The sequence below is a fragment of the Tasmannia lanceolata genome, unplaced genomic scaffold, assembly GCF_043159265.1.
Source record: "Tasmannia lanceolata isolate RefF3 unplaced genomic scaffold, GAP_Taslan_0.1 ptg000018l, whole genome shotgun sequence".
Lineage (NCBI taxonomy): Eukaryota > Viridiplantae > Streptophyta > Magnoliopsida > Canellales > Winteraceae > Tasmannia > Tasmannia lanceolata.
Window position 1 is genome coordinate 7,385,371 of NW_027518695.1, and position 23,621 is coordinate 7,408,991.

Here is a 23,621-nt window from a genome sequence, read left to right on the forward strand (position 1 = left end):
GTTTTTCTTGCAATCCAAACATGGCCTCAGAGAAAAAAAAACCAAGGTACCCCAGTTCTTTCAGGTGGAGTTCTCAAGCTAAAAAACCATGAGAAAAAATCATCTGTAAGTCCCAAAAATTCAATAAAAAAACACAAAAGTTAAAAAACAAAGTTCAATCATATCCCTAGACCAAAATCATACAACATTAACACAGATTATTCAAGACCTAGTAGAACTCCTTACAGCATTCCAAATCTGCCCAAAAGCTCCCAAAACATGAGGAAACACTCTTTCAGCCCCTCTGACCACAACACCAGACCCAACCCCAATAGCTAGGGTTTCCAAAAACCCAGGCTTGGAATCAACCTTCATCTCCAAAATCGCGAGGCGGGTGTTTACATTATCGAGCTTTCGAGAAGTATCTGCCATGAATTTATCCTTTTTGCCTCGACCAGACCCCACAACCCTCATCAAGATGGTCTGCATATCTTCAATCACCTTCAGAGAAGCCTCCTTAGAATCAAGGCCTTGAGATTCGTAGTGGGCTACGAGCTCTAATGCTGTCGGGGGTTTTCTCTTTTGGGTTTCTTTCTCCTTCGAAGAAGATGATGTCATTGGAGGGAGAGGACTTGGGATTGAGGACTTTTCCATTGGGTAGTTTTAGGGTTTGCTTGACTGATGAACAGAAAACCCTAGCTAGGGTTTTGGAAATGAAGACTCAAAAAGTAAAGTCTTTAGGATTTTATATTCGGTGTGTATGTGAAGTCAAGTATTTTCTCGAAAAGTAGAGTCATAGGATGATCCAAACCCTTCATTTGTTGGGCCTCCTTGTATTTTTCCAAATGTACTGTACGGCCTACACGATAAGGATGATCCAAACCGTCCATTTGTTAGGCAATGATAAATTCGCACATGCTTTAGGATGATTCGCACCACTGTCACGTGAACTGTGGCAGACTTTAACGCTTTTATTAAGAGTGGTGCGAATCATCATCCTACAGGGGGTGCGAATTTATCATTTCCCACTAAAACAATCTTCCAATAAACGGAGGAGTGTCATTACCAAAACAACAGCGTCCATATCACCCTCCCCTTCTTTGATCTCTCCACTCACATTCTCCACTACAATCTCCTCTCCTTCCCCCACTCCCTACTGCTCCAATGACAAACAACAAAAACTCAAACCATAAACCACTCATTTTCCTCCTTTCCATCTTCTTTCTTCTCCTCCCCCCCTTAATCTCCCCTCTCCGCCCCCCTCCCAAAAACCCTTGCGACCCCAAAACCCTACCTCATCCCCTGACCGTCCGATCCGACCAACTCACCATCCTAATCAACGGCTTCTCCGAATCCCGCCTCCCACTCCTCCTATCCATCGCCTCCTCTTACTCTTCCTCTCCCTCCGTCTCCTCCATCCTCATCCTCTGGTCAAACCCTAAAACCCTCTCCAAAACCCTAAAACAAACCCTAGAATCCAATCTCACCTCTTTCGGAGCTCCGATCTCCGTTCTCCGGCAAACCTCCGACTCCCTCAATTCCCGATTCCTCCCTAACCCCTCAATCCTCACTCGCGCAGTCGCGATTTGCGATGATGATGTCCAGATCGATCCAAAAACCCTAGAATTCGCCTTCAAGATCTGGAAAACCAACACGGATCGGATCGTAGGGTTCTTCCCCCGATCGCACGATCTGGATCTGAGCCATAAAACGTGGATCTACACCGTTCATCCGGACAAATTCTCGATCGTGCTTACGAAATTCATGATCTTGAAAACGGATTATCTTTATGATTATAGTTGTGGAGGGGGAGAGAAGATGAGGGATTTGAGGGGTTTTGTGGATGAGATGAGGAATTGTGAGGATATTTTGATGAATTTCGTGGTTGCGGGGAAGATTGATTTGGGGCCTGTTTTGGTGGAAGGGAAGAATGTGAGAGATTGGGGAGATGTGAGGAATGAGGAGGAAGGGGAGGAGGAGGTGAGAGAGGTGGGTTTGAGTAAGAGGGAAGATCATAGGAAGAGGAGAGGGGATTGTATAAGGGAATTTCATAGGGTTTTAGGAAGAATGCCATTGAAGTATAGTTATGGGAAAGTTGTTGAGAGTGTTGGAGAACAAGGTTTGTGTAAGAAGGGAGGGAAGTTAGTTTTTTGTGATGAACAAATAAAAGTTGGAGATGAAGGAAAGACTAGAATTAAGACATTGTAATCTATGGCTTGTGTTTTTGGGTGCATTTTGAGCCTACTCTTAAGGTTAAAACTAGTTGTTGCTTAAGGACTAGGGTTTAGGAGGGTGTGATTTATAAAGAAAAGGGTCAATTCTTTTTCTTCTTTGTTTTTTCAATTTTGATTTAAGTGATTTGGAGATCATCTTGTGGTTCAAGAGTCATGACTACTTTTCCAAAGCTCTAGTGAAGTTGCTTATCGATATTCTTCTAAATAAAACTCATTTTCTCTTGATTCTCTCTTATCTTTGTACATTTCATTGTGATTAGGGGTAGGCAATTGTTAAGTAGATTAGGATGGGATAAGGAATGAGTTAGAATTTTGTGTTTCTTTTTAGATTTAGGGTCGGCTAATGCTACGTACCTAGGATGGGATAAGGGATGAGTTGAGAGTTTTGTGTTTGTTTTTAGATTTAGTAAGACTCTTTGGATAAGGGTAGTGGTTATCTTTAGGAGTTTTATAAGATTATGTCTCTTGGTTGCTAAGTGGGTTTATTTGATATAAATAACTTGTAATCTGCCATTTTTGAAAATCAATGAAGAAATTATCCAAGAAATTGTGTATTCAGAGGAGGACCAATCCTTCGCTTAAAGTGGATCAAGAGGTTGATCTTCCCTATAAGACGATGAAATCTGCTACGAACTGATTTGGGTTCGTAACATTTGGCATCAAAGCAACATGTTCGTACGGACTCAACTAGAAATAAATCGAGGAGACAATAGGAGAGATCAAAAGGCATTTAGCTTCATCAAGAGCATGTTACGATCAAGAGGCATCTAATGAGAGTGAATTTTGATGTATGTCCCATCCGTAGTGATGCTTACTAGATGATGCCTTGGATCAAAGAGAAAGCGCCGAGGGGCGGGGGGCGGGGGCGGGGGTGGTTATGTATCCATCATATAACCTCCATTATTAGTTGTATCTCCACCGATTTGAATCATTTGATTCAGAATGAGCGGAATCAAGATTGCATAACGGGGGATCTGTTTCTCGCCCCAAGAGGGCAAGAGGAGATATTCTGATTACCTCAAAAGTTCGTATTCTGATTCCACCTCAATCATAATAGAATTTTTATTAAATTTGTTGAATTACCTCTTTTATTATAATTTTTTTTTCTCATTCCATTTAAGTTGGGATCCGAATGGGAATCGGAATATGATTCCTGTTTCCGGACTCGTGGAGGTGACGCCAGCTCCCGACATAGTTTCTTTTCAGTATCAATATTCAATCTATTCTTTGAGGATATGTACATAAATTATTAAATTCTTATCCGAATGCGAAACGTTCGGGCGGGCTGGCTGGTTCTTATTTGGGTTGACAGAAAAGCTATATTATTTTAACATATTGTCAAATATATCCCCGACCTTTTGTCAATTGCCATCATCCTAAATTAATGAATTTTTCGTCCACGTTACGTGTTAAGTAGAAAAATTATATTCCCTCCTTTTTGATAGATACACCCTTACCACCCATGGTATTAAAACTTCTGACTTCCAATTTGTCAAGCTACTTCGGCAAAACTACCAATTTTTAATTATGAAAATAATACAAGTTGCCAAGCTACTTTGGCATAGCTACCAAGTTCCGCTCTGTTTGGTTGCCTGGTTTTTTCTGTTCCTGGGAGTTATGTGGGAGAAAAAAATACCCTGGGAGATAGGTGGGAAAAAAAAAGTCCTAGAAGTATCCTGGTAAAATAAAAATTTCATGTTTGGTTGACCGGATTATGGTGGGAAAAAAAATTATTTGGTTTCTTGAATTGTTGGGTAGAAAAAAATTATTCTCAAGCTTATTTTTGGTTCCTGAGTTTATTTTTGTTCTTGGGGTTATTTTGGGATGAGATGAAAAGGCAATCATTACAAAAGTGGGATTAAAAAATTCGCCACACAAGCAATCATTACAAGAGTGGGATTAAAAAAAACCTAGTGCTAAAAGGTAACCAAACATGGGATGAGACCAAAATTTAACTTACTCTCCCACATAACTCCCAGGAACAAAAAAAACTCGGCAACCAAACAGCTTTCTTAGAAAAATATAAAAAACCTTAAAAATCAGGCAGCAACTAGAGGAAAAATAAAAAAAATGAACAAACAAAAAAACTCATAAAATCAAGTGAGAAGTAGAAAAGGTGGAACTAAGAAAAAAAAAATTCATAAGATTGGTTGAGAAGGAGAAAAGGAGAAACTAAGAAACAAGCACTGCTTTGCTCGGAAACATGAGCTGCTTTAGAAGTAAAATTCGGTTAAAATTATTTTAGTTTACTTTCATTTTTCTTCTTCTCCTTTTTTTCCCGATTTAGTTTTCTTTTTTCTTTTTTTTGCCACCTCCTTTCGTTATCATTCTACTTGTTCTTGTCTTCTTTTTTTTGTTAATTTTTTTCTATTTTTCTTCTTCTCATTATCCTTATTTTCCTTCTTATTCTGTTCCCAAATTTTCGAATTCTTTTTTGTTTTTGTTTTTTCTATTTTTCCTTTTTCTTCCTTTTCTTCCCCTATCCCAAACAATCCAAGAGCACTAATTTTTTCTTAAAAACTTTTCACTATTTCATCTCGTCTTTTAGTATTTAAAGAGCTATCAAAGGTTATTACAGTTCCCAAAAAACTCTCACAAGCCAATTAAAAAAGAAAACAGGTTGGATTTGAGATAACCAAACCAAACAACTAAAAAATCAATCAATAAAAGTAATATAATCAAAACTAATTTATTTTATTCCAAGTTGGACCCACAAGCAGGTAATAGTATGCTCCCCATTGACACAGTTCAAATCCCTTGCGTGCATGGGAATAGTCCCGCACTAAAAAAAAATTGGAGTGGGATACACTATGGCCGCAGAAAATCATTCCTCACAGCAGGTGGGCGATTAGCGGTATGAGTAAAAACAATAAAACACAGGGGCAAGTTCGTCATTGTAATAAATCCGGCGTGGATTCATTATCTTCTGAAAACGAAGTCCAAAATAGTAAACTTGATTACGACTTCCGTGTCGTATACTTAACTGTTGCTTTTGCATGCAAAAAAAAAAAAAAACCTTCAATTCCGTATTCCCCTCCGCTCTCCCGCGTTTCGAATCCTTCGATTTCCAGCTAGGGTTAAGATTTTCCCCCCATTTCTTCATTATCTTCTAGGGTTCTGCATTCTCCAGAGAAGAAAATGAGATTCTTGGACGAAGATCACATTCTGGCTTCTAAGAAGCATCTTGTCTTCGCTTACTACATCACCGGCCATGGATTCGGCCACGCTACTCGCGTCGTCGAGGTATCAGAATCGATTTTTTTTTTCTCATTCCTTTTTTCCCCTTTGATTTTCATCCACTCGAGTTTTTTTTTTTTTTTTTTCATTTTTTATCATGAGATGGTGTTTTTATGGTTGTTTTCTTTTGCATTTATCTGTGTCTCTTTAGTTTGAAAGGTCTATAAATTCCTCTCTTTTACTTTTGCAGGTTGTACGACATCTCATTGCAGCTGGACATGATGTTCATGTTGTTACGGCTGCTCCTGACTCTGTATTTACTAGTGAAAAACAGTCTTCAAATCTCCACATACGCAAGGTCAGTTTCAGTTAAATTTCACAAGAGTTTCAATTTAGCTGGGGAACTGTGTAGACACCCTTAAAATCAGTCAGGAGTCAGGACACCCTTCCAGCTGGTCCTATATGTTAAAAAAGTAAACACAAATCAAGCAAGATAAATGGGCATGGTGCAAAATTCCCAAATTAATGGGTGTCAACACCGATTCCTTTTAGCTATGGTGAAGTAAAATGCCGATATTAAGTTCTCTGTCTGCGTGTGTTTATTTTTTTTATCTACAATACTGATCATACATAAATTTGTGTTCTTATAACGATGAGACCTTTAGTTTGATCTGCCTACTTAAAAAGACTATTCTTTGTTATACCCACATCATATGTTGAAGGTTATGGCAGTAGAGTCACATTCTGATAAAAACCAGAAATACTGGTAACTTTCCTGAAGGAGACAGGTGAAAATCAGTTTGTGCCCTCTGGATTTTCAAAGCAATGGATGCATCTTCCTTATTTTGAATGGTATCGAATCCTAGTCTTGCTTCCCATGAAGAAGATATGAGGGGCAAATAGAATTGCTGATGGACAGCTTCTCAGCTGGTTGAGGTGGAAAGTGGTCGTGTCCTTTTCAAGGATAGGAATGTCCCTGTCTGATGTTTCTCAATAAAAATTTACTCTGGCAAAGGATGTTATTTAATCCTTTTTTTTATGGAGGGGATTGAAATCAGTTTCTGTTAGCCTTGTATACTTTAAATCGGTATATTAACTCTTGTTTTCAAATATACGTTATCTATCTTTTGTTTTGATAAAAAAATTTTTTATTGGGATCATAGGTTTTGCTGGATTGCGGAGCGGTGCAAGCAGATGCTTTGACGGTGGACCGCCTTGCCTCCTTGGAGAAGGTATAGGGAAAAACTGAACAAGTGCACGACAGACTATTTTACAGTTCTTCCATTTTTTCTTGTTGAAAGTGGTTATAATTAATAAAAAACATTGTCATTCCTGAAAGTTACCTTTACTTCCCAAGTATTGCAGGCAGTTCTATTGTGTGCTTCTCAGGCATAGCACCGCCTGTGTCAAACTTGCCATTGTTTAAATGAATTGCTGTTCTGTTTAGTCATTTACTTAACTACTTCAGTTCCTAATACTGGGCCTGGCCATTTGACTTCATGTTCTTATTTGTGACTTGCTTTTTCTTTCTCCGTGATGATGTAGTATTCTCAAACAGCTGTAGTCCCTCGGAATTCTATTTTGGAGACAGAAGTAGAGTGGTTGGACTCCATCAATGCTGATTTAGTGGTACTTTTGGCCCCTGTTTTCTGAGTTCTTGTATTAAAACCCATGATCTTTTTTTTCAGAAATCATTTATGATTTTAAATGCCATGGACTACTGATTATCTTCTTGAGATGTCACCATTTACATCACAAAGCATTTTAATACGTTGAACTAGATTCATGATGGAGCATGTGCCGAAGTTTCTTGGACAGGAATGGTCCTTGGTGTGACACTTATGAATGATTTATGGAAACAGGTCTCCGATATTGTTCCTGTTGCATGCCGTGCAGCAGCAGATGCTGGAATTCGCTCCGTTTGTGTTACAAACTTCAGGTAACTGTTTAGTTTGTATTGTTACTCATTTTCTTATGAGAGATTAACTACACTGTTATTTGGCCAAGCCCCTGTTGGGTGTTCTAATTCTTCTTGTTATATATTGATGTGTGTCCAATTCTGATGTAATTTGCTTCTAATATTTCAAGCACACTGAAATAATTTCATGCAGTTTGCTTAAAATAGTTTAACCTTAGAATTCCAAGAACATGGACAAAGTTTCATGTGGTTTTGCTTCAAATATTTGAGTGAATATTTTCTAATAATTTTTTTTGCTTATTCAGACACATCTATGAGAGTGAAAACCCGACAAGGAATGAGAAGTTAATATTGTTGGGACCCGGGAAGAACTCACCGTTAAAATCTAGCCGATAAGGGGAGGGTGTGTCAGTCCTTATAAGCCCACCCACATCTATTCACTTTTCCGATGTGGGATCTTTGCTTTTGCATGGAACCCACAACAATCTCCCCCTCGACGCGGAAGCGACGTGGACAATCTAGCGATTCTTGCCCATCCATGCAGGAGCAACATGGGAACTATGAGATCTTCCCTGAGGGATTTTTCCGTCCTTGGAGGCACATCGGGGTTACTGAGATCTTCCCCGAGGGCGCATAGGGTTTACTGTGCCCCGGCTCTGATACCACTTGTTGGGACCCGGGAAGAACTCACCCTTAAAAGCTAGCAGATAAGGGGAGGGTGCCCCAGTCCTTATAAGCCCATCCATTTCCATTCACTTTTCCGATGTAGGTTCTTTGCTTTTGCTTGGAAGCCCCAACAAATATATACGCTTATAAATGGAAAATGTATTCCTCTAAAACTGATATTTCTTGAAAAATAAAGTGTTTATTCAATTTTAATCATAGATGAGTGTTGGTCCTTTTGGAGTTATTGTGGCGCGACTCATGATCTTTTGAAATCTTAGCAAGCCAAGAGAATAGTTTGGATCTTTTTGAGGTTAATATTTATGTATGCATGAGATCAAGTGTCTAAAAGATTTCATTTGCATTATTGTTTGGGGTGATTTGTTAGTGATGAACTTGGAAGTTATGTTGGCATCTGTTGGGGTTACTGTTATTAAAACTAGTTTTTCCCTTGAGGAAGTAAGAATGTATTAAGGACGAATTAAAACTTCTCTTAAAGAAAGAAGAATTGTTTGTAAATAAACTGAACAAAATTGGTGGAACTAGAATTCTCCAAAATGGTGATAGATGGTAGATCTTATTTGAGTTAAACTTGTTGAAATTGATCTCTCATCTCTCAGCATGTCATTATAGTAGTGATGTCTAATCAAGTTGTGCTGGAGATTGAGGTCCCCATCTTTGTTTATAACCAGGGGTGAAATTTGGGCAGGGTTCAAAACTCGGGTAGGGGTATAACTGAGTAAAGCCCATGTCCAAAATTTTGAACTCAAAACCACCCCAAACACAAGTTGTGCTGAAGAGGCTCAACACGAACCTAGCCCATGTCAAAATTTGAAAACCCATCGGCCACCCAGACCAATCCATGAAAAGAACATTGGTGGGGTACCCATTCAAATATTCAATCTCATGCTACAATTAAAGATTTATGAATATATCTAAATTGTTCATCATTGATTCATTTAGATATATGAACTACTATATCTTCACTGTTCATTTAGATCTATTCTTTGGGACACGTTCAAATCCTTATATCCTCTTTGGCATTGCTATCTGCCTGTATTTGTTACAATGATCAATCTTCACTGCGGTAAAAAATTGTCTCTGCGACTTGTTAGCCACTTCATGACGTCAATTAATTTGATTCCTGGACTGCCTTATTGTTGTTTTTTCCTTTTGCAGTTGGGATTTCATCTACGCTGAGTATGTAATGGCAGCTGGATACCATCATCGTTCTATAATTTGGCAGGTGAATTAATAAAATGTTATTTATTAATTGAATTTCTATGTGGGATTATATTGTTCCTTTGCAGGTTTCTCTAAGATTGTAGTTGCTAATTCCGTTGAGGCATAACCAATCCGTTCTTCTTGAATAAATCAAACCATTCATTCATATGGAATTCATTTTGCTTAGATTCCACCACTAAAGTTCATTGTATCTTTTTATTCCTCCAAACTATTTGGATTCAGGTTATGGAAACCTAATTTCTTGAGTTTAATACTCTGTAAATTGCTTGGAAGGAGAACATGGGTTCACAAAGAGCCTTTTGTTTTTTTGTTTTTGTCAACAACTCGAACGATAATGACATGGCTAGTATGATTAGTTAGCAAATTATTGAAACAAAATTCTGTGAAAGCATGCCCTTCTCCATGCTCCCTTTTGGTCAACTTCTCTGTATGGCACACCAAATTTTATTAGGTCAGCCTTCCAGGAAACACAATTATTCCCATTAGTAGATTCCAAGTACAAAATTGTGGTTGATGGCCATGATGGACAATTGTTATGCAAACAAAGAATATATAGAGTTACAATTTTCTACATTCATTTTAGTGGATGAATTTTGCAAAATTTCAACCAGATTTTCATTTAATTGTATGTTTCTAAATTTGGATGGTACTAGAGTTTTATTGGTCAAAACAGAGCTGTTTGGGTCTAGAGTAACAAATTTTCTGGGAAAAAAATTCCAGGGTTCAACAGGTTTGAAATTTTCTTAGAATAAAAAGGAAAAACTTTGAGCCTAAAAGACCTTTCCATGGAAAGTGAGCCAAATGCTGGAAAATTGATTTTCCACAAAATGTTTTATCTGCAATATATATTACTGAAAAAATAAAAGTAAAATCTGTGTCTAACTATTTCACATCAACATATTAATTTCCCCTAACCATACATATTACTGAAAAGAGTAAAGTAACTTCTTTGTCTGACTATATCACTTCAACATATAATTTCTTATTTCTGCAATCTTTGAACTGCCTATGTTGCTTAGAAAGTAAAAATTCAATTTTCCCTCATTGCAAAACTTTTTCTCTTGCCTACTTGTCAACGCATATAAAACATAAAAAAAATGAAAAGTTGTTATTATATAATACTTTTAATTGACAAGTATACTAATACTAGTCATCCCGAGTTACAGATATAGTTCTTGTGTGCTATATTTGTTTTTCTTTGTCTTGGAAAAACACTGGCGGGCATCAAATCACTTGTTTGATGATCCAAACTATTCAACTGTTAGGCCACACTATAAATGGACCATATTCTCGTGACTCCTTGTTTGATGGTCCAAACTATTCGGCTGCTAGGCCCCATTATGCTCGGACCATATTCTTGTTGGATAACAATCCATGTTCTGGGAAAATTCATCACTTTATTTTATTAATATTAGATAAAGCATGAAAAGACAAATTTCCACTACATCAGGAGTACATGATTACAACTTTCCTTCATCTCCCTTGCTCTCACCAACCGCTAACTCCTAACTGAACTGAACAACAATCATAATACATCAAATTGTAAATATCTGCAACCGTTCTTCAAATTCTTTCGATGTTCCCTTGCGCCACGTCGGCTCCATGATTTTACTGTTCATTGCCAAGGGACACAGAAGAGGAGATAGGATCTCTAGAGGGATTCATTAGCACATGCATGTGTGTGTGTGTGTGTGTGTGTGTGTGTGAGAGAGAGAGAGAGAGAGAGAGAGAGAGAGAGAGAGAGAGAGAAACTGAAACAAAAGAGTAAAATAAGATTAAATAATAGCATGTGAATGTCTTGAATCAAATAGAGCTGTTTACCAAACCAAAGATGCATGAAAGCACCATCTACGAATCATCGACCTGCTTTGTTGACTTTGGAAGAGTTTGTGTAGGTGTCGCCAGTGAGACGCATGAGAGGATCAAAAGTCTCTGCAATCCTCAACTTCACAACACTTGGGTGTCTCTCCAATACTTGAACACCAAGTCTGCCTACTGAAGCTCTAAGGAACAAGGGACCCGACTTGTTTGATAAAACAAAAATCTCAATTTTGAAAACCTTAACTGGAGGTGTATAACTGAGGTCTATCTTCATGTAAAATGTGGTAATGTTATACTACTCTTTGAGATGTATCTTTGTGTAAAATGTTTTATTAGATTGATTTTATGGTTGATCTCTACATACAGTGTTAGGTGCATAATTGATGCAGGCGCATCCTCAGAAAACTTGGAGCCAATAATCAAGCCTCACATTAGAGATTTTATCTTCTAATGATTATCCTTATCGAGTAGTAAGAGGTTTTAGGAGTTCTTTTTAGAGTTTTATTTTTTGTTAGGAGTTAAAATATGTTGTTATTTGTGTCATTTAATAGGTTTGATGGTCATCCGTCATCTGCAGTTAGGAGTTTTTATTAAGAGTCTTTTGTCTTGTTATTGATCTATATATGGACGATGGAGCATAGGAAAAAGGACTTTTGGACGTTTTTGAACTATTAGACTTTCTCTCTTCTTGTATTATGGATTTCGCAAAAAGCCCATAGATTCAAGTGGTTTGCAGGCGAGTTGTGTTCGGGTTTATGTTTTTCTTCTTCTTCCACTACACTAATAACCAATATGCAAAAAGCCCCTGAGCTGATGGAATGCGTTAGGCTAGGCCCTTTAAACCTGCCCCATACCAGGCTGGGTCCCACCTAGTCCCATGCCTAGGCAGGCCTCCACTTAGAACCATAACGTTCCACTGTTGTGGCTTTTACTCTGGCCTTTTTTTCCACAGGTTGCCCCTTGTGCTGCAACCCACTCTGTGGTAACTTCACTTTAACTGCTTTCACTCTGGCATTTTTACCAGGTAGTCCTTCCACAGGTCGCCCCTTCCATGACTCAAACATGTGATGTGGGGGCATATCTTATACCAAATGTTAGGTACATAACCAAGACGCCAAAGCCCCAGAGTAGATGGAACAATTAGACTAGGCCCCTTGAACATGTCCCATTCCAAGTTGGGTCCCACTTTCATATCTAGACAGGCCCCCACTTAGAATCGTAACATACAACGTTGGATTCTAGGTTCAAATTTACTCATGTATCTCCTTTGGGTGAGTTATAAGTTGGATCATTGTAATCAGGTGCCAGCAATGTTTTATCTCATTTATGCTCGTTATTTTGTTTTCTCCCCAGCTAAACAGACATCCACAGACATCCTGATCTCGGTGGTGGAAGGCATAATGAAAATTGTTATTGATTTGTTAAAGAGATGTATCTTGAGATAATGACTTTAGATGGGGCGTGTCATCCTTAAAATCTGTTTGTCATAAAATAACTCCTTTTTCCATCGACTATAGAATTCGATAGGGCAATGAAACGGAAAGGTTGTGGTAACTAACAAATTTTAAACTTTGTTTAATTGTTGCGGATAAGGTCTCATAGTCAATTGGGGGTGGCAGGGTGGGGGTTGGATCGGAGAAGGCTTTTCTAGTGAAAGATGAGGGGATTGAGCACCCAAATATCCAAAGAAGGCTATAATTTTATGGAATGTCAAGCAATAAATTTCTTGGGATGCAACTTGGTTATTAAAGATACAATTGGTCCAATAAACTGATGCCTTGCTTCTTTAGAGATATTCTCAAAGTTATATGCGTTTGCGGCGAACTTATCCATCTTAGTAGCCACAGGAAAAGAAAGCAAAGGCGATTCCCGTAGTAGCGTAGAGCGAAATTAGAGCAGCCCAAACCAGTGATTTATTTTGTTTGCTTGTCTTCCATTCATTGTGAGATATGTATCACTTGTATTTCATATTCACTATTTTGAACTTTCTTCATAAACAGTAGTTTCCTCCTGCTTTTGTGCTTAACAAATATTTGAAGCTTGAGCTGATCAATCTATACCTCTATTTCAGTCCATGTAGTAATTTCCCACAGACTACTCTCCTACCTCATCCAACCAACGGTTTCTCCCATTTATCTTGATGACAGAGTAAAATTCAGGCATGTGATATTTAGTTTGTTTATTTATTTCTACAGATTGCTGAAGATTATTCTCATTGTGAATTTCTACTCCGACTTCCAGGATATTGCCCAAGTATGTTATATTGGACTTTAGAGGGCATACCGCGTATCAGGTTTTCTTTGAGTTCATACATATGTATCTTGATCTGTAGTCAGCTTCTAACACTTTTTCCAAAATATACTTGTTTGTTTTGCAGTGCCTGCTTTTCGTGATGTTATTGACATACCCCTTGTGGTTAGAAGGTTACACAAATCGCGTGTGCAGGTTTGGGCCATGCAATTGTGCAGAGCATTTTGGTGTTAGAGTGGATGCACTATATATATAGTTCCTTGATGATGTCATTTTGCAGGTGAGGAAGGAGCTTGGAATTGGAAATGATGTGAAGTTAGTTCTTTTCAATTTTGGTGGACAGGTGAGACATCATTTATTCATTTAGATGTTATTTTATGGTAAATTTGTTATTAACCATAATTGTTCATTAGTATGCCTTTGAAGGACTTAATTGCATTTTAAGCACTTTACTTCCGTGGGGTGCATTTCATTACGAAGAAACACTTATTGATGTTTTTTGGATCTGGAAATTTTCTATGGTGATTATAAATCAGTGCCTGAATATCTAAACATGTTTGTTCACGATTATCTCACTCATTTAAGAAACTTTGGACTATCATTTGACCCCATTTAATGCATGGCATTATGTTTATTTTCTCGTTGCTAAAGGATAATCTCTGCCCTTCTTCTTACATGCCAAAAGGTGAAGGCTGAATTATCTTTACCTAAACCCCTATTCTAATATAAACAAATGTCCTTTTATGGCAACTTATTCAGTAAAAATAAGGTACTACTAAAATAAAATTGATCCCCTAAGGTTCCCTAAGGGTCACATGGACCCTTTGGTGGTTCATGGCTTCATGCCCCTCACACACGCTGAATCCTTGCTGAGCCATGGTTCGCACATGCATCAAGTTGTACACTCATCTTACCAGTGTAAAAGATGATCCAAATGCCTTTCCTTAATCTGTGGTTGAATTCTTTATTTGTATCGAATCAATGAAATCACTTAAATTAAATCCCAGAATATATCGTGAGATGTATCATTCTATTAATCAATATATTTTCATAGAATAAATTGACGCAGCCACTTGATTGCGATAACTGTTAACAACCCTGGAATAATTTCCTATTCCTTGTGGTATATCTTGCCTTGGTATAACATGATGATCTATTCCTTTACTTATGTACGTACAAATTTTGATCTTCACTTCGTGTACCTGTTATTCCCTTTAGCTCCACAACTGAAAATCTACCCTAAAATGAGGATGCTAATACTCTTGACCAAAACAATGACAAAATCATGAGATACTAAAAGTTAAAGAGAAATGGATACTCATTGGTCAGCATTGCTTACTTTCCATTTTCACCATCATGTTTATTTTTTTGGGTTCTCCATGCACCTCAAAGGACAATCAATTTTGTTGTGGAACCTTATGTTGTGAATTTTTGTACTACAAAGGACAGAATGAGTGATGTCCATTGTGTTCTGTACTTCAATAGACTTTACTCAGTTATTTCCTATCCATGCTATACATGAAAAATCTCGCATATTTCCTTTGATAACTCTTTATTAACACCTGTCAATTCTCAGTCATTCTGATTCCGTTTCATGCTGTTATTTTTTACTTGCAGCAAGCAGGCTGGACGTTGAAGCAGGAGTGGTTACCTGCTGGATGGCTATGTCTAGTATGCATTGTTGCACATAAGTTTTAGATTGTTTTAGCTTTTGTTTTTTTAATATTAGATTGTTTTATCTTTTGTAAGAATGAGAATTAATAATCTTTGCATCATACACGCATTTCTGAAATTCTTTATTCTCTTTGATTAAGGTTTGTGGAGCATCGGACAATCAAGAACTGCCCCCAAATTTTATAAAGCTCGCAGAAGATGTGTATACACCTGATCTGATTGCAGCGTGCGATTGTATGCTTGGTAAGCTGTGGGATTGCTAAAAGGGTGGAATTGCTTTCTTTGGATAAAAACTAACCTTAATGTACTTCCATTTGCTATTTCAGGAAAAATTGAGTATGGCACTGTCAGTGAAGCTCTGGCATACAAGTTACCATTTGTCTTTGTACGTCGAGATTATTTTAACGAAGAACCATTTCTGAGAAATATGCTTGAGGTACAATCAGTTTCTTCCTATTCTTCTTCACTTTGATACTTGGCATGCAACATCTCACCTTTGTCAGATACAGTATCTATTTTGTTTCAACCTCTGTCAGACACTATATCTATTTTGTTTCAACAGTATTACCAGGGCGGTGTTGAGATGATTAGGAGGGATTTAATCACTGGTCATTGGATGCCGTACCTTGAGCGTGCAATATGTCTGAAACCATGCTACGAAGGAGGCATTAATGGTGGTGAGGTATGCCTCTTCTCTTAATTTATGTCATATTTGTACAGCCTCAGGATGGTGTATTTGTGCTGCTTTGGTAGCTGACAACATTTTTCTAGTTGGAGATCCTTGTATGTCAGTTCATGGAAGATTCTCTTGGCTATTCTGTTGGAGCATTCATTTTCATAAATTTCTTTTTTGTTATAGATTAAAATGACTTCCTTTCAATTTTTATAGTAGAAGGCTGAATTTCATTGGCCTTGTCTTTGTGGCAGTGAACTATGTTATATATGCAAAGCCTATGAGCAATTTCATAGCTTACTGATAGAGTACTCAGAAATATATACAAACACACAGAGTATATCGTAATTCTTCCCAAGCATTGTATCCCAAATAACTTCTATAAATTATACATGATGAAAACTGTATGTGACTCCTATCTTTTACTATGTTCTGGATGTATTTGTCCTTACAAACCTGCTTGTGAATTTTGGAGAAATACGGGCACTCCAGGGAAGGCTCATTATAGAACTAAATGCACAGAAGGTTGCAATCACTTTTTGAACCTATGTAATGGCTTAACAAGCATACGTTAATGGCCTAACAGATGACTGTGATTGGCTGCTAAGCAGATTTCACATTACTAGTATCACAATTGCCAAGTGTTGCATAATGATCCACATAATGCTGAATTAGCTAGGAATTAAAAGAAGGAACCATGGGTAGTCTTTAGAGGGCGAGCCTTGGCGCAACGGTAAGGTTGCTCCATTGTGACCTGGTGGTAACGGGTTCGTGACACGGAAACAGCCTCTCGGCAAAGCAGGGGTAAGGATGCGTACGTCTAGCCCTCCTCAGACCCTGCAATGGCGGGAGCCTTGTGCACTGGGCAGCCCTTAACCATGGGTAGTCTTTGAAATTCAAAACTATCAATGTAGCTTGTCAAATTAGAGATCAAAATTGCTATGATCTTCATAGTAGAGACAGTTTCTAATAATTAACTTCTGATCCATTTTATAGAATTTAGATCAATAGTTTCAGTTCTAGGCTTCTGGGTAAGAATTTATGACTGATGAATCGTATGTTGCTGACTCTCTGTTGCATATTAATGACTATACCCTTGGAATTTATCGACTATATGGTCTGTTTTATAACCTCTCTGCAAAGCAGGGGTAAGGCTGCGTACATCTAGCCCTCCCTAGACCCCGCCATGCACTGGACCGCATTTTTTTATGGCCTGTTTTATAGCCATAGATGCACATACACTTGTACAAAGGCATGACTAGGTATAGCATATATGACCAACCAAAAGAAAGCATATACCTTTGCACATAGACTGGCATGGGAACACACTCACGCCTTTATTCCCTGATATTTGTGCGCCTCAATTCATATCCTGTGATGTTAATATGTGTGATAATTGCCTCGCCAAATTTTCAGGTGGCTGCTGGCATGTTACAGGATACAGCCATTGGAAAGAATTATGCTTCAGATAAGGTGATGCATTCTAAACGTCTTAGTTTATTGTTTATATGAAAAGAATTCTTGATTTCATAGTGTTTACTTTTTTGGTCTGCAATATTTTATCTTCATTCTCAGTAAGTTGAAATCCAGTGATACTTCTTTTCTTCATGAACGAATGGTTTGTTATATCATGTTTGTTTCCTTAGTAGTCTAATTAAAAATATTTTCTTTTTTATCCATTTGTAAGAGTTGCAGTATAAACCATTAATTTTACTATTATGGTAGGATTTGTAAATATCTTTAAATATATGAATCTGCTTGCCATTGTCCAGTACGGCGTGGTGCTTTCAGCTTCTGTGATCTTTATTGTGTCTATCTGATGCCAATAGTGATGACGGAGAAAACACATGGAAGCTTAGAATTTCCAACAACTTTAAAATTTAGGGCAGAATTTTGAATTTGTGATCTCTTCTTGACGGATTCTTCATGAAAAAGCTTGAAATTCAGCTAAGGGATGCTGAATTTTGGTTAAGGTGGACGAAACCTTGAATTTCAAGGCAAAAGATGATGAAATTCCAAGGAGGAGCTTGATTTCCATGCTCAATTTCTCCCTTGGACGAAAATTACAAAAGGAAATCCTCTTTGAAAGAGGTTTTCCCTCCAAATCCCACTAGATCCAAGATCTAGGGAAAACCTCTTTTCAATTTCAAACAAAGCTATTACAAATGGAGGAAAAAGTCCCTTTTATTGACCACGTACAACGAGAAATGACCTAACTACCCTTAAGTGAATAAAATGACCAAAAAGTACATGAGTAGCCACACAATAACCAAACTATCCCTTGTGAAGTAAAATAACATATAAGGACTCACTAAACTAGTCTAAAGACTAAACTACCCTACTACATAGGAAAGCAGCACAAATGAATAGAAAAACAAACAATGAAAACTACCCTAGGGAGCACAATAAACAAACTATCCCTAGTGAAGTAAAATGAGTCAAATGACATAAAAGGACTCACCAAACTAGTCTAAAGACTAAACTACCCTATTACATAGGAAAGTAGCACAAATGAACATAAAAACAAACAAACAATGAAAACTACACTAGTGGCCAATGTGGGTCGATGTAGTAAATCCAAGGGATGCTCCTGCATCAAATAGTTAACCACATACGTTTTCTTATGTGTTAAGATTCAGATAAGTCGGATTTACGTGTATTTGTTATTGATTTGATGTTTCTACAATGAATGCATATCCTTATTTGCCTCTTATAGCTTGCCAAATTTTATGCTTTTGGTATTTGGCAACTCTTGTTCATGTTGGCTGGGATTGAGGCGTGTTTTCATGCTTACATGGAGAAACTACTGTCTTCTTTGTGGTAGAAGGTGTCAATGTGTTCAGCCACTATGCTTAGAAAACTGATGTGATGTATTGATGGCTATATCTTGCCAAGTCATACTCTAACTTTTGGTTCAAAAGGCTGTTGTAGGAAATGTACATTCATTACTGGTTTGGGACAGGACATTGACTTTGTGATGCTTCTGGTTTTTTGTTTTCTTGATAGGTAAAGGCAGAGCAGCATACTTAAATAATCAAAATAAATATATCTGAACTTTCTTAACTGAAGTGAATCATTCCACCTAAACAACTGGCCCAATGGTTGAAAATTTTGATCCCATCTATAGATTGTTCAGGGACCCTTTCAGATTTGGTTGTAGTTTACCTTTTTCACTTGCATGTTGGTTCAGTGAATCAAGAATTGCTAAGAAAATGGTATCTCATAACCATGTTCAATGACTAGGAGGGGTCCATTTTCTTAGACATATTGACAATATGTATGATTTCCTATTGGCCGGACTTACTTTATTAATTGTTTTTTTTTCTTTTACCAATTGTAGTTTAGTGGGGTAAGGAGATTGCGTGATGCTATAATACTTGGCTACCAATTACAAAGAGCTCCCAGTGGAGATATCGGCATTCCTGAATGGTATATCCTCGCTGAAAATGAACTTGGTCTTCGCCCAGCATTGCCAAGTGTGGAAATAAATGGGAAAACCTCTCTTGCAGAATCGTAGGTTTCTGAGTATTTTTTAAGTTTTGTTTCTCGGGTATTATGTCTATATCTTTTAGTGGATAACATTTTCCACTTTTGTCTTGGCAGATGCATTGAGAACTTTGAGATTCTTCATGGTAAGCTGCATGATCTCCCTGATACGATGGCTTTTTTAAGAAGTTTGGCAGGACTGGATAGTGGACTTGAGTCACTTGACTCGGGAAAGAATGCTGAGAAACGCCAAATGAGGGAGCGTATTGCTGCTGCTGGACTCTTCAACTGGGAGGTCTTATTCCATTTTGCATTTCATTGTGTTTACAGTAATTTTTATTTTGGCAGAAAATTTCATCCACTTGAACAATCTAAGTTTTATGAGATAAAGTTTACCGGTTATTGCACATCTAATGTGTATCTGCATTTGCCTGTGTTGATGAGTGTTGGTTCCTTTACTGAAGTCTCAACCATCAAGTATCAGGTTTTGCAAAGGCAATACGTGTGCCAACTGCTCTTATTAGTGCATGTAATCTATATTTGCTACTTTTTTTTTTCTAATTCATCTCCCTTCATGTACTAGTCAAGTAAATGCATTAGAATTTGTTCCATGCAATTACATTCAACGGATCAGTAGTCTACTGCTTACAATTTATGTCTTCACCGTTGGGATAAATTATCTTGCAGGAGGAAATTTTTGTGGCAAGGGCCCCTGGAAGGTTGGATGTAATGGGAGGTATTGCAGACTATTCAGGAAGCCTTGTTTTGCAGGTCAGCTTCTTCCTTTCTCGTTCCCATGTTTCCTATCTATATTTGAGTGCCACAATTTCAACTATTTTTTATCAACAATAACCATATAGTATGTTAACTCAGCATCAGAAGTACAAGAACCCATCCCTGTAGTGCAAAACATTTAGTGTCTCTCTCTCTCTCTCTCTCTCTCTCTCTCTCTCTCTCTCTCTCTATATATATATATATATATATATATATATATATATATATATATATATATATATATATATATATATATATGAGGAAAATGATTGTGAGCTTGAAGCTCATATAGCTTATACGAGCTTGAGGGCCCAAACACATGTGGGCCCACATTGTTAGGATGATCCAAAGCATTCATTTGAAAGGCCCTTATATAGATAGGGTGTGTACAAAAAATCAGCTCCATAGGATCATCCTAACCTATCCAAAAGTGGAGGGCAAAATGGACAGACACCGTTTGCCACAAATCTGCCCATTTTTGCCCTCCACTTTTGGAGGGGTTAGGATGATCCAACGGAGCTGATTTTTTGTACACACCCTATCTATGATGGGGCCTTGCAAATGAATGGTTTGGATCACCACAAAAAATGCGGGACCCATGTGTTTGGGCCCTCAAGCTCATATAAGCTATATGAGCTTCAAGCTCACAATCATTTTCCTCTCTCTCTCTCTCTCTCTCTCTCTCTCTCTCTCTCTCTATATATATATATATATATATATATATATGCCCTAAGCAAAGGAACTTCTATTCACATTTTCTCATCTTTCCATCCAAAAACCTCTAGCTGATGGCTTTAAAACAATCGAAAGGCTCCAGCATACCTCCCTCCCCTGTTCCAAAGCGAACTATAATGGAAAAGACTTAAATATTTCTATTTTATGTGATTAAATAAAAATGATGAAACACCTCTAAGTGATGTAATTAATGACAAATAAATTTATATAAGTCGTGTAGTGAACGTCTAATGCCTCCCTTGCTTCTTTGCTTTGTGTGGGGTCCATGTGGACATTTTGGGCCTGTGGTCCTGTGCATGCATCAATATTATTTAAGTTTTCCTTTACTAATCTGAAATATTTATTTCTAACAATTATTTTTCTCATAGATGCCCATTAAAGAGGCCTGCCACGTTGCTGTGCAAAGAAATCCTCCTAGCAAGCAGAAGCTTTGGAGACATACTGTAGCTCGGCGGGATGCAAAAGGACAAGGACCCATCCCTGTAGTGCAAATAGTACGTCATTGGCTTGGTTGAATTTATCTGTTTTTGTTATATGTTCATCCATATGCTAAAGAGCAAAAATTTCATTATGAACAGTTAATTTACTTTCAACCTATGTTTATTTTTTTACAATTCTTGGCCATTTCAGGTATCATTTGGGTCAGAATTGGGTAGCCGTGCACCAACCTTTGACATGGACTTATCTGATTTGATGGATGGTGATAAGCCTATAACATATGAAAAAGCATACAAATACTTTGCACAAGATCCATCCCAGAAGTAGGTCATTCATCTCTTTTGTTTGGATATTTGATCTGTTTGTACTTTATTGATTGCTAATATAGATTTCATTGCAGGTGGGCAGCATATATTGCAGGGACGATTTTGGTTTTGATGTCCGAATTGAGTGTTCGTTTTGAAGACAGTATCAGCATATTGGTAGACCTCCTTTCCTTTTTATTATGATTTTTTAGTTGTACCAGTGACTTACTGTGGAGTTTCTTATCCTGTTTTTTTATCAAGATATTCTCAACCCTATCTTTCTTCTTAAACTTCCATTAGAATGGAAGGAAATTCTGCATTTGAATTGGTTAGAAGCATGATGCCTTACAATTTAAACGTGTGTATTTTGCAGTAATTAAAACCGTCAGAAGAAAACCAGGGTCTAGTCTTCGAACTAGGTTACATTTCAGATTACCAAACCTTGAGTTGTAGATCCTGAGTTTCAGTTACTAGATTTATAAACCAGTTCTTAGTAAAAATCCTTCTTATTCTCTTTTATTTTTCCTTTAATTCTTCATGCATGCTATCTATCTTTCTGAACTTTCTCCAGAACCACAAATGACTGACATTCTGGATGTTTTGCTTGGGTCAAAATCTTTGATTTAATTGTAACATACATTGATACACAATTTAAGAATAAACAGGAAATACTGGGTGCTTCTGAATTTAGTTTGTAAATGCTTTGTAGTAGTTCATTTATTTCCATAAAAGGGCCACAAATGACTGGCATTCTGGATGTTTTTGGTTGGGTCAAAATCTTTGATTTAATTGCAAATTACATTGATACACAGTTTAAGAATAAACAGGAAACACTGGATGCTTCTGAATTTAGTTTGTAAATGCTTTGTAGTAGTTCATTTATTTCCATTTTCAAGCACTATAATAATTATACTAAATTATGTGGAAGGTATCGTTTCACGGTAGTGTCAAGGAAGTTGATGTAGGACACTTTCTAATTTTCCTATAGATTTATCAATAAGTTAGAGTTTCTAATTAAAGATAAGTTAGAATCCTTATTAGATTAGGAGTAGCTAGTAATAATTAGTATTTTAGTTGAGAGAAATTAGGAAACAAGAAGACTATAAATATTGGACGTTTGTGTATGTAAAAGATATATCTTGGATGGAATAATATTTCAGTTTTTCTCTCTTTTCCTTGTGGATTCAAGGGTTTCTTTTATCAAAGAAGACGTTGTTCTTCTTCTACCGGGTTGAAGACGGTGTTCTTCTCCTTTTCCGCACACTCCTGCCACACAGAAGTTTTGGTCAATTGCTTTCTTGTGCTGATAAGGATACTTTGGCTTTGGGGGCTGTGCCTTTTTTTTATATTCTTTTCTTCAAAGTTTGTATAATAGAAGTTGATCAACCTATATCTGTGTGATCTAAGTAATCTTCCACCAAAATCTGTTTCTTTCATATCCTTTAAGACCAGGGTGATTTTTGTACAAGTTATCCCATCTGGAGTAACTTGAATCCAGTCTTCGAAAGAATTGATGCAAAGTGGTTCACTCGCTGCAATTTTGCAGGGTTTTTTTATTTTTTTCAAAACCAGGGTGTCTCCTAAACAAATAGGTGATCTGTTTGATCTATATGACAACATGGCGGAAAGTACGAGTATGCCTTGGGGTTGATCCTTGCTCCTTTAGTGAGCAGTAGGAGCATATTCTTTTTCCTGGCTAGGTAAAACTGGCCACACTTCAAAGAAGGAGATAAAGTGAGGGAAGCTGTTAAACTAGTCGTGAAAAAATCAATAAGTGCAAAAGTGCCTAGCACTAACTGAAAATGGAAAAAAAAAGATTAAATTGTTGTTTCCAAGTCTAGCTTTTGTTGTAGCCATTTATATCAAGAACTGTTGTGTAGGTGCACTCAGAAGAAACTGTGACATGATTTCTCAGAAACTCTAACTCGAAATAAGGATCATTTCTATGAAGACTCCATCTCGTTTATAGTTGGCATGACCCACTTCTTTTGTAGCTTTATAATGCCACTTTTGTGGTTTGAATCGATTAAAACATCACTAGTACTATTAGTTTCATATACAGCTGACCATATTTCTAGTTGTTTGATGTAAGCAATGTAAATTTCCAGGTTTCTTCTGCAGTTCCAGAGGGCAAAGGTGTTTCTTCCTCTGCCGCGGTGGAGGTTGCTACCATGTCCGCAATAGCTGCTGCTCATGGTTTGTCAACATTCTCTATATCCTCTAAACTTTTTTTTTTGGACCAAATCATT

The 23,621-nt window shown here is 37.4% G+C and overlaps 3 protein-coding genes across 7 annotated transcripts in view; 2 read left to right on the forward strand and 1 right to left on the reverse strand.

Annotated features, from left to right (window-relative positions):
- Positions 1-140: 140 nt before the first annotated feature.
- Positions 141-1,114, reverse strand: LOC143850756 (uncharacterized). The gene has a single exon (XM_077360004.1). The coding sequence runs from the start codon at positions 631-633 to the stop codon at positions 202-204; it is 432 nt and encodes a 143-aa protein (XP_077216119.1). The 5' UTR covers positions 634-1,114; the 3' UTR covers positions 141-201.
- Positions 1,113-2,436, forward strand: LOC143850754 (Nucleotide-diphospho-sugar transferases superfamily protein). The gene has a single exon (XM_077360003.1). The coding sequence runs from the start codon at positions 1,144-1,146 to the stop codon at positions 2,185-2,187; it is 1,044 nt and encodes a 347-aa protein (XP_077216118.1). The 5' UTR covers positions 1,113-1,143; the 3' UTR covers positions 2,188-2,436.
- Positions 2,437-5,216: 2,780 nt separating this feature from the next.
- The window catches only part of LOC143849306 (L-arabinokinase-like), a 34,432-nt gene continuing 16,027 nt past the window's right edge, over positions 5,217-23,621 (forward strand). Inside the window, exons 1-22 of one of the 5 annotated variants that reach the window (XR_013235641.1) lie at positions 5,217-5,456; positions 5,641-5,748; positions 6,554-6,622; positions 6,936-7,019; positions 7,253-7,329; positions 9,151-9,217; positions 13,233-13,290; positions 13,415-13,482; positions 13,568-13,630; positions 14,905-14,958; positions 15,102-15,204; positions 15,288-15,397; positions 15,524-15,643; positions 17,051-17,107; positions 18,975-19,147; positions 19,238-19,415; positions 19,605-19,649; positions 19,808-19,891; positions 20,998-21,123; positions 21,260-21,390; positions 21,468-21,549; positions 23,481-23,568. Coding sequence is in view for 4 of the 5 variants with exons in the window: in XM_077358294.1 (XP_077214409.1) it covers positions 5,352-5,456; positions 5,641-5,748; positions 6,554-6,622; positions 6,936-7,019; positions 7,253-7,329; positions 9,151-9,217; positions 13,233-13,290; positions 13,415-13,482; positions 13,568-13,630; positions 14,905-14,958; positions 15,102-15,204; positions 15,288-15,397; positions 15,524-15,643; positions 17,051-17,107; positions 18,975-19,147; positions 19,238-19,415; positions 19,605-19,649; positions 19,808-19,891; positions 20,998-21,123; positions 21,260-21,390; positions 21,468-21,549; positions 23,481-23,568 (2,050 nt within the window). In the remaining variant the exon portion in view is untranslated. Of the gene's footprint in view, positions 5,457-5,640; positions 5,749-6,553; positions 6,623-6,935; positions 7,020-7,252; positions 7,330-9,150; positions 9,218-11,306; positions 11,322-13,232; positions 13,291-13,414; positions 13,483-13,567; positions 13,631-14,904; positions 14,959-15,101; positions 15,205-15,287; positions 15,398-15,523; positions 15,644-17,050; positions 17,108-18,974; positions 19,148-19,237; positions 19,416-19,604; positions 19,650-19,807; positions 19,892-20,997; positions 21,124-21,259; positions 21,391-21,467; positions 21,550-23,480; positions 23,569-23,621 lie in introns of those variants that run through there. The other 4 variants (XM_077358294.1, XM_077358291.1, XM_077358292.1 and 1 more) reach the window with 4 other exon arrangements.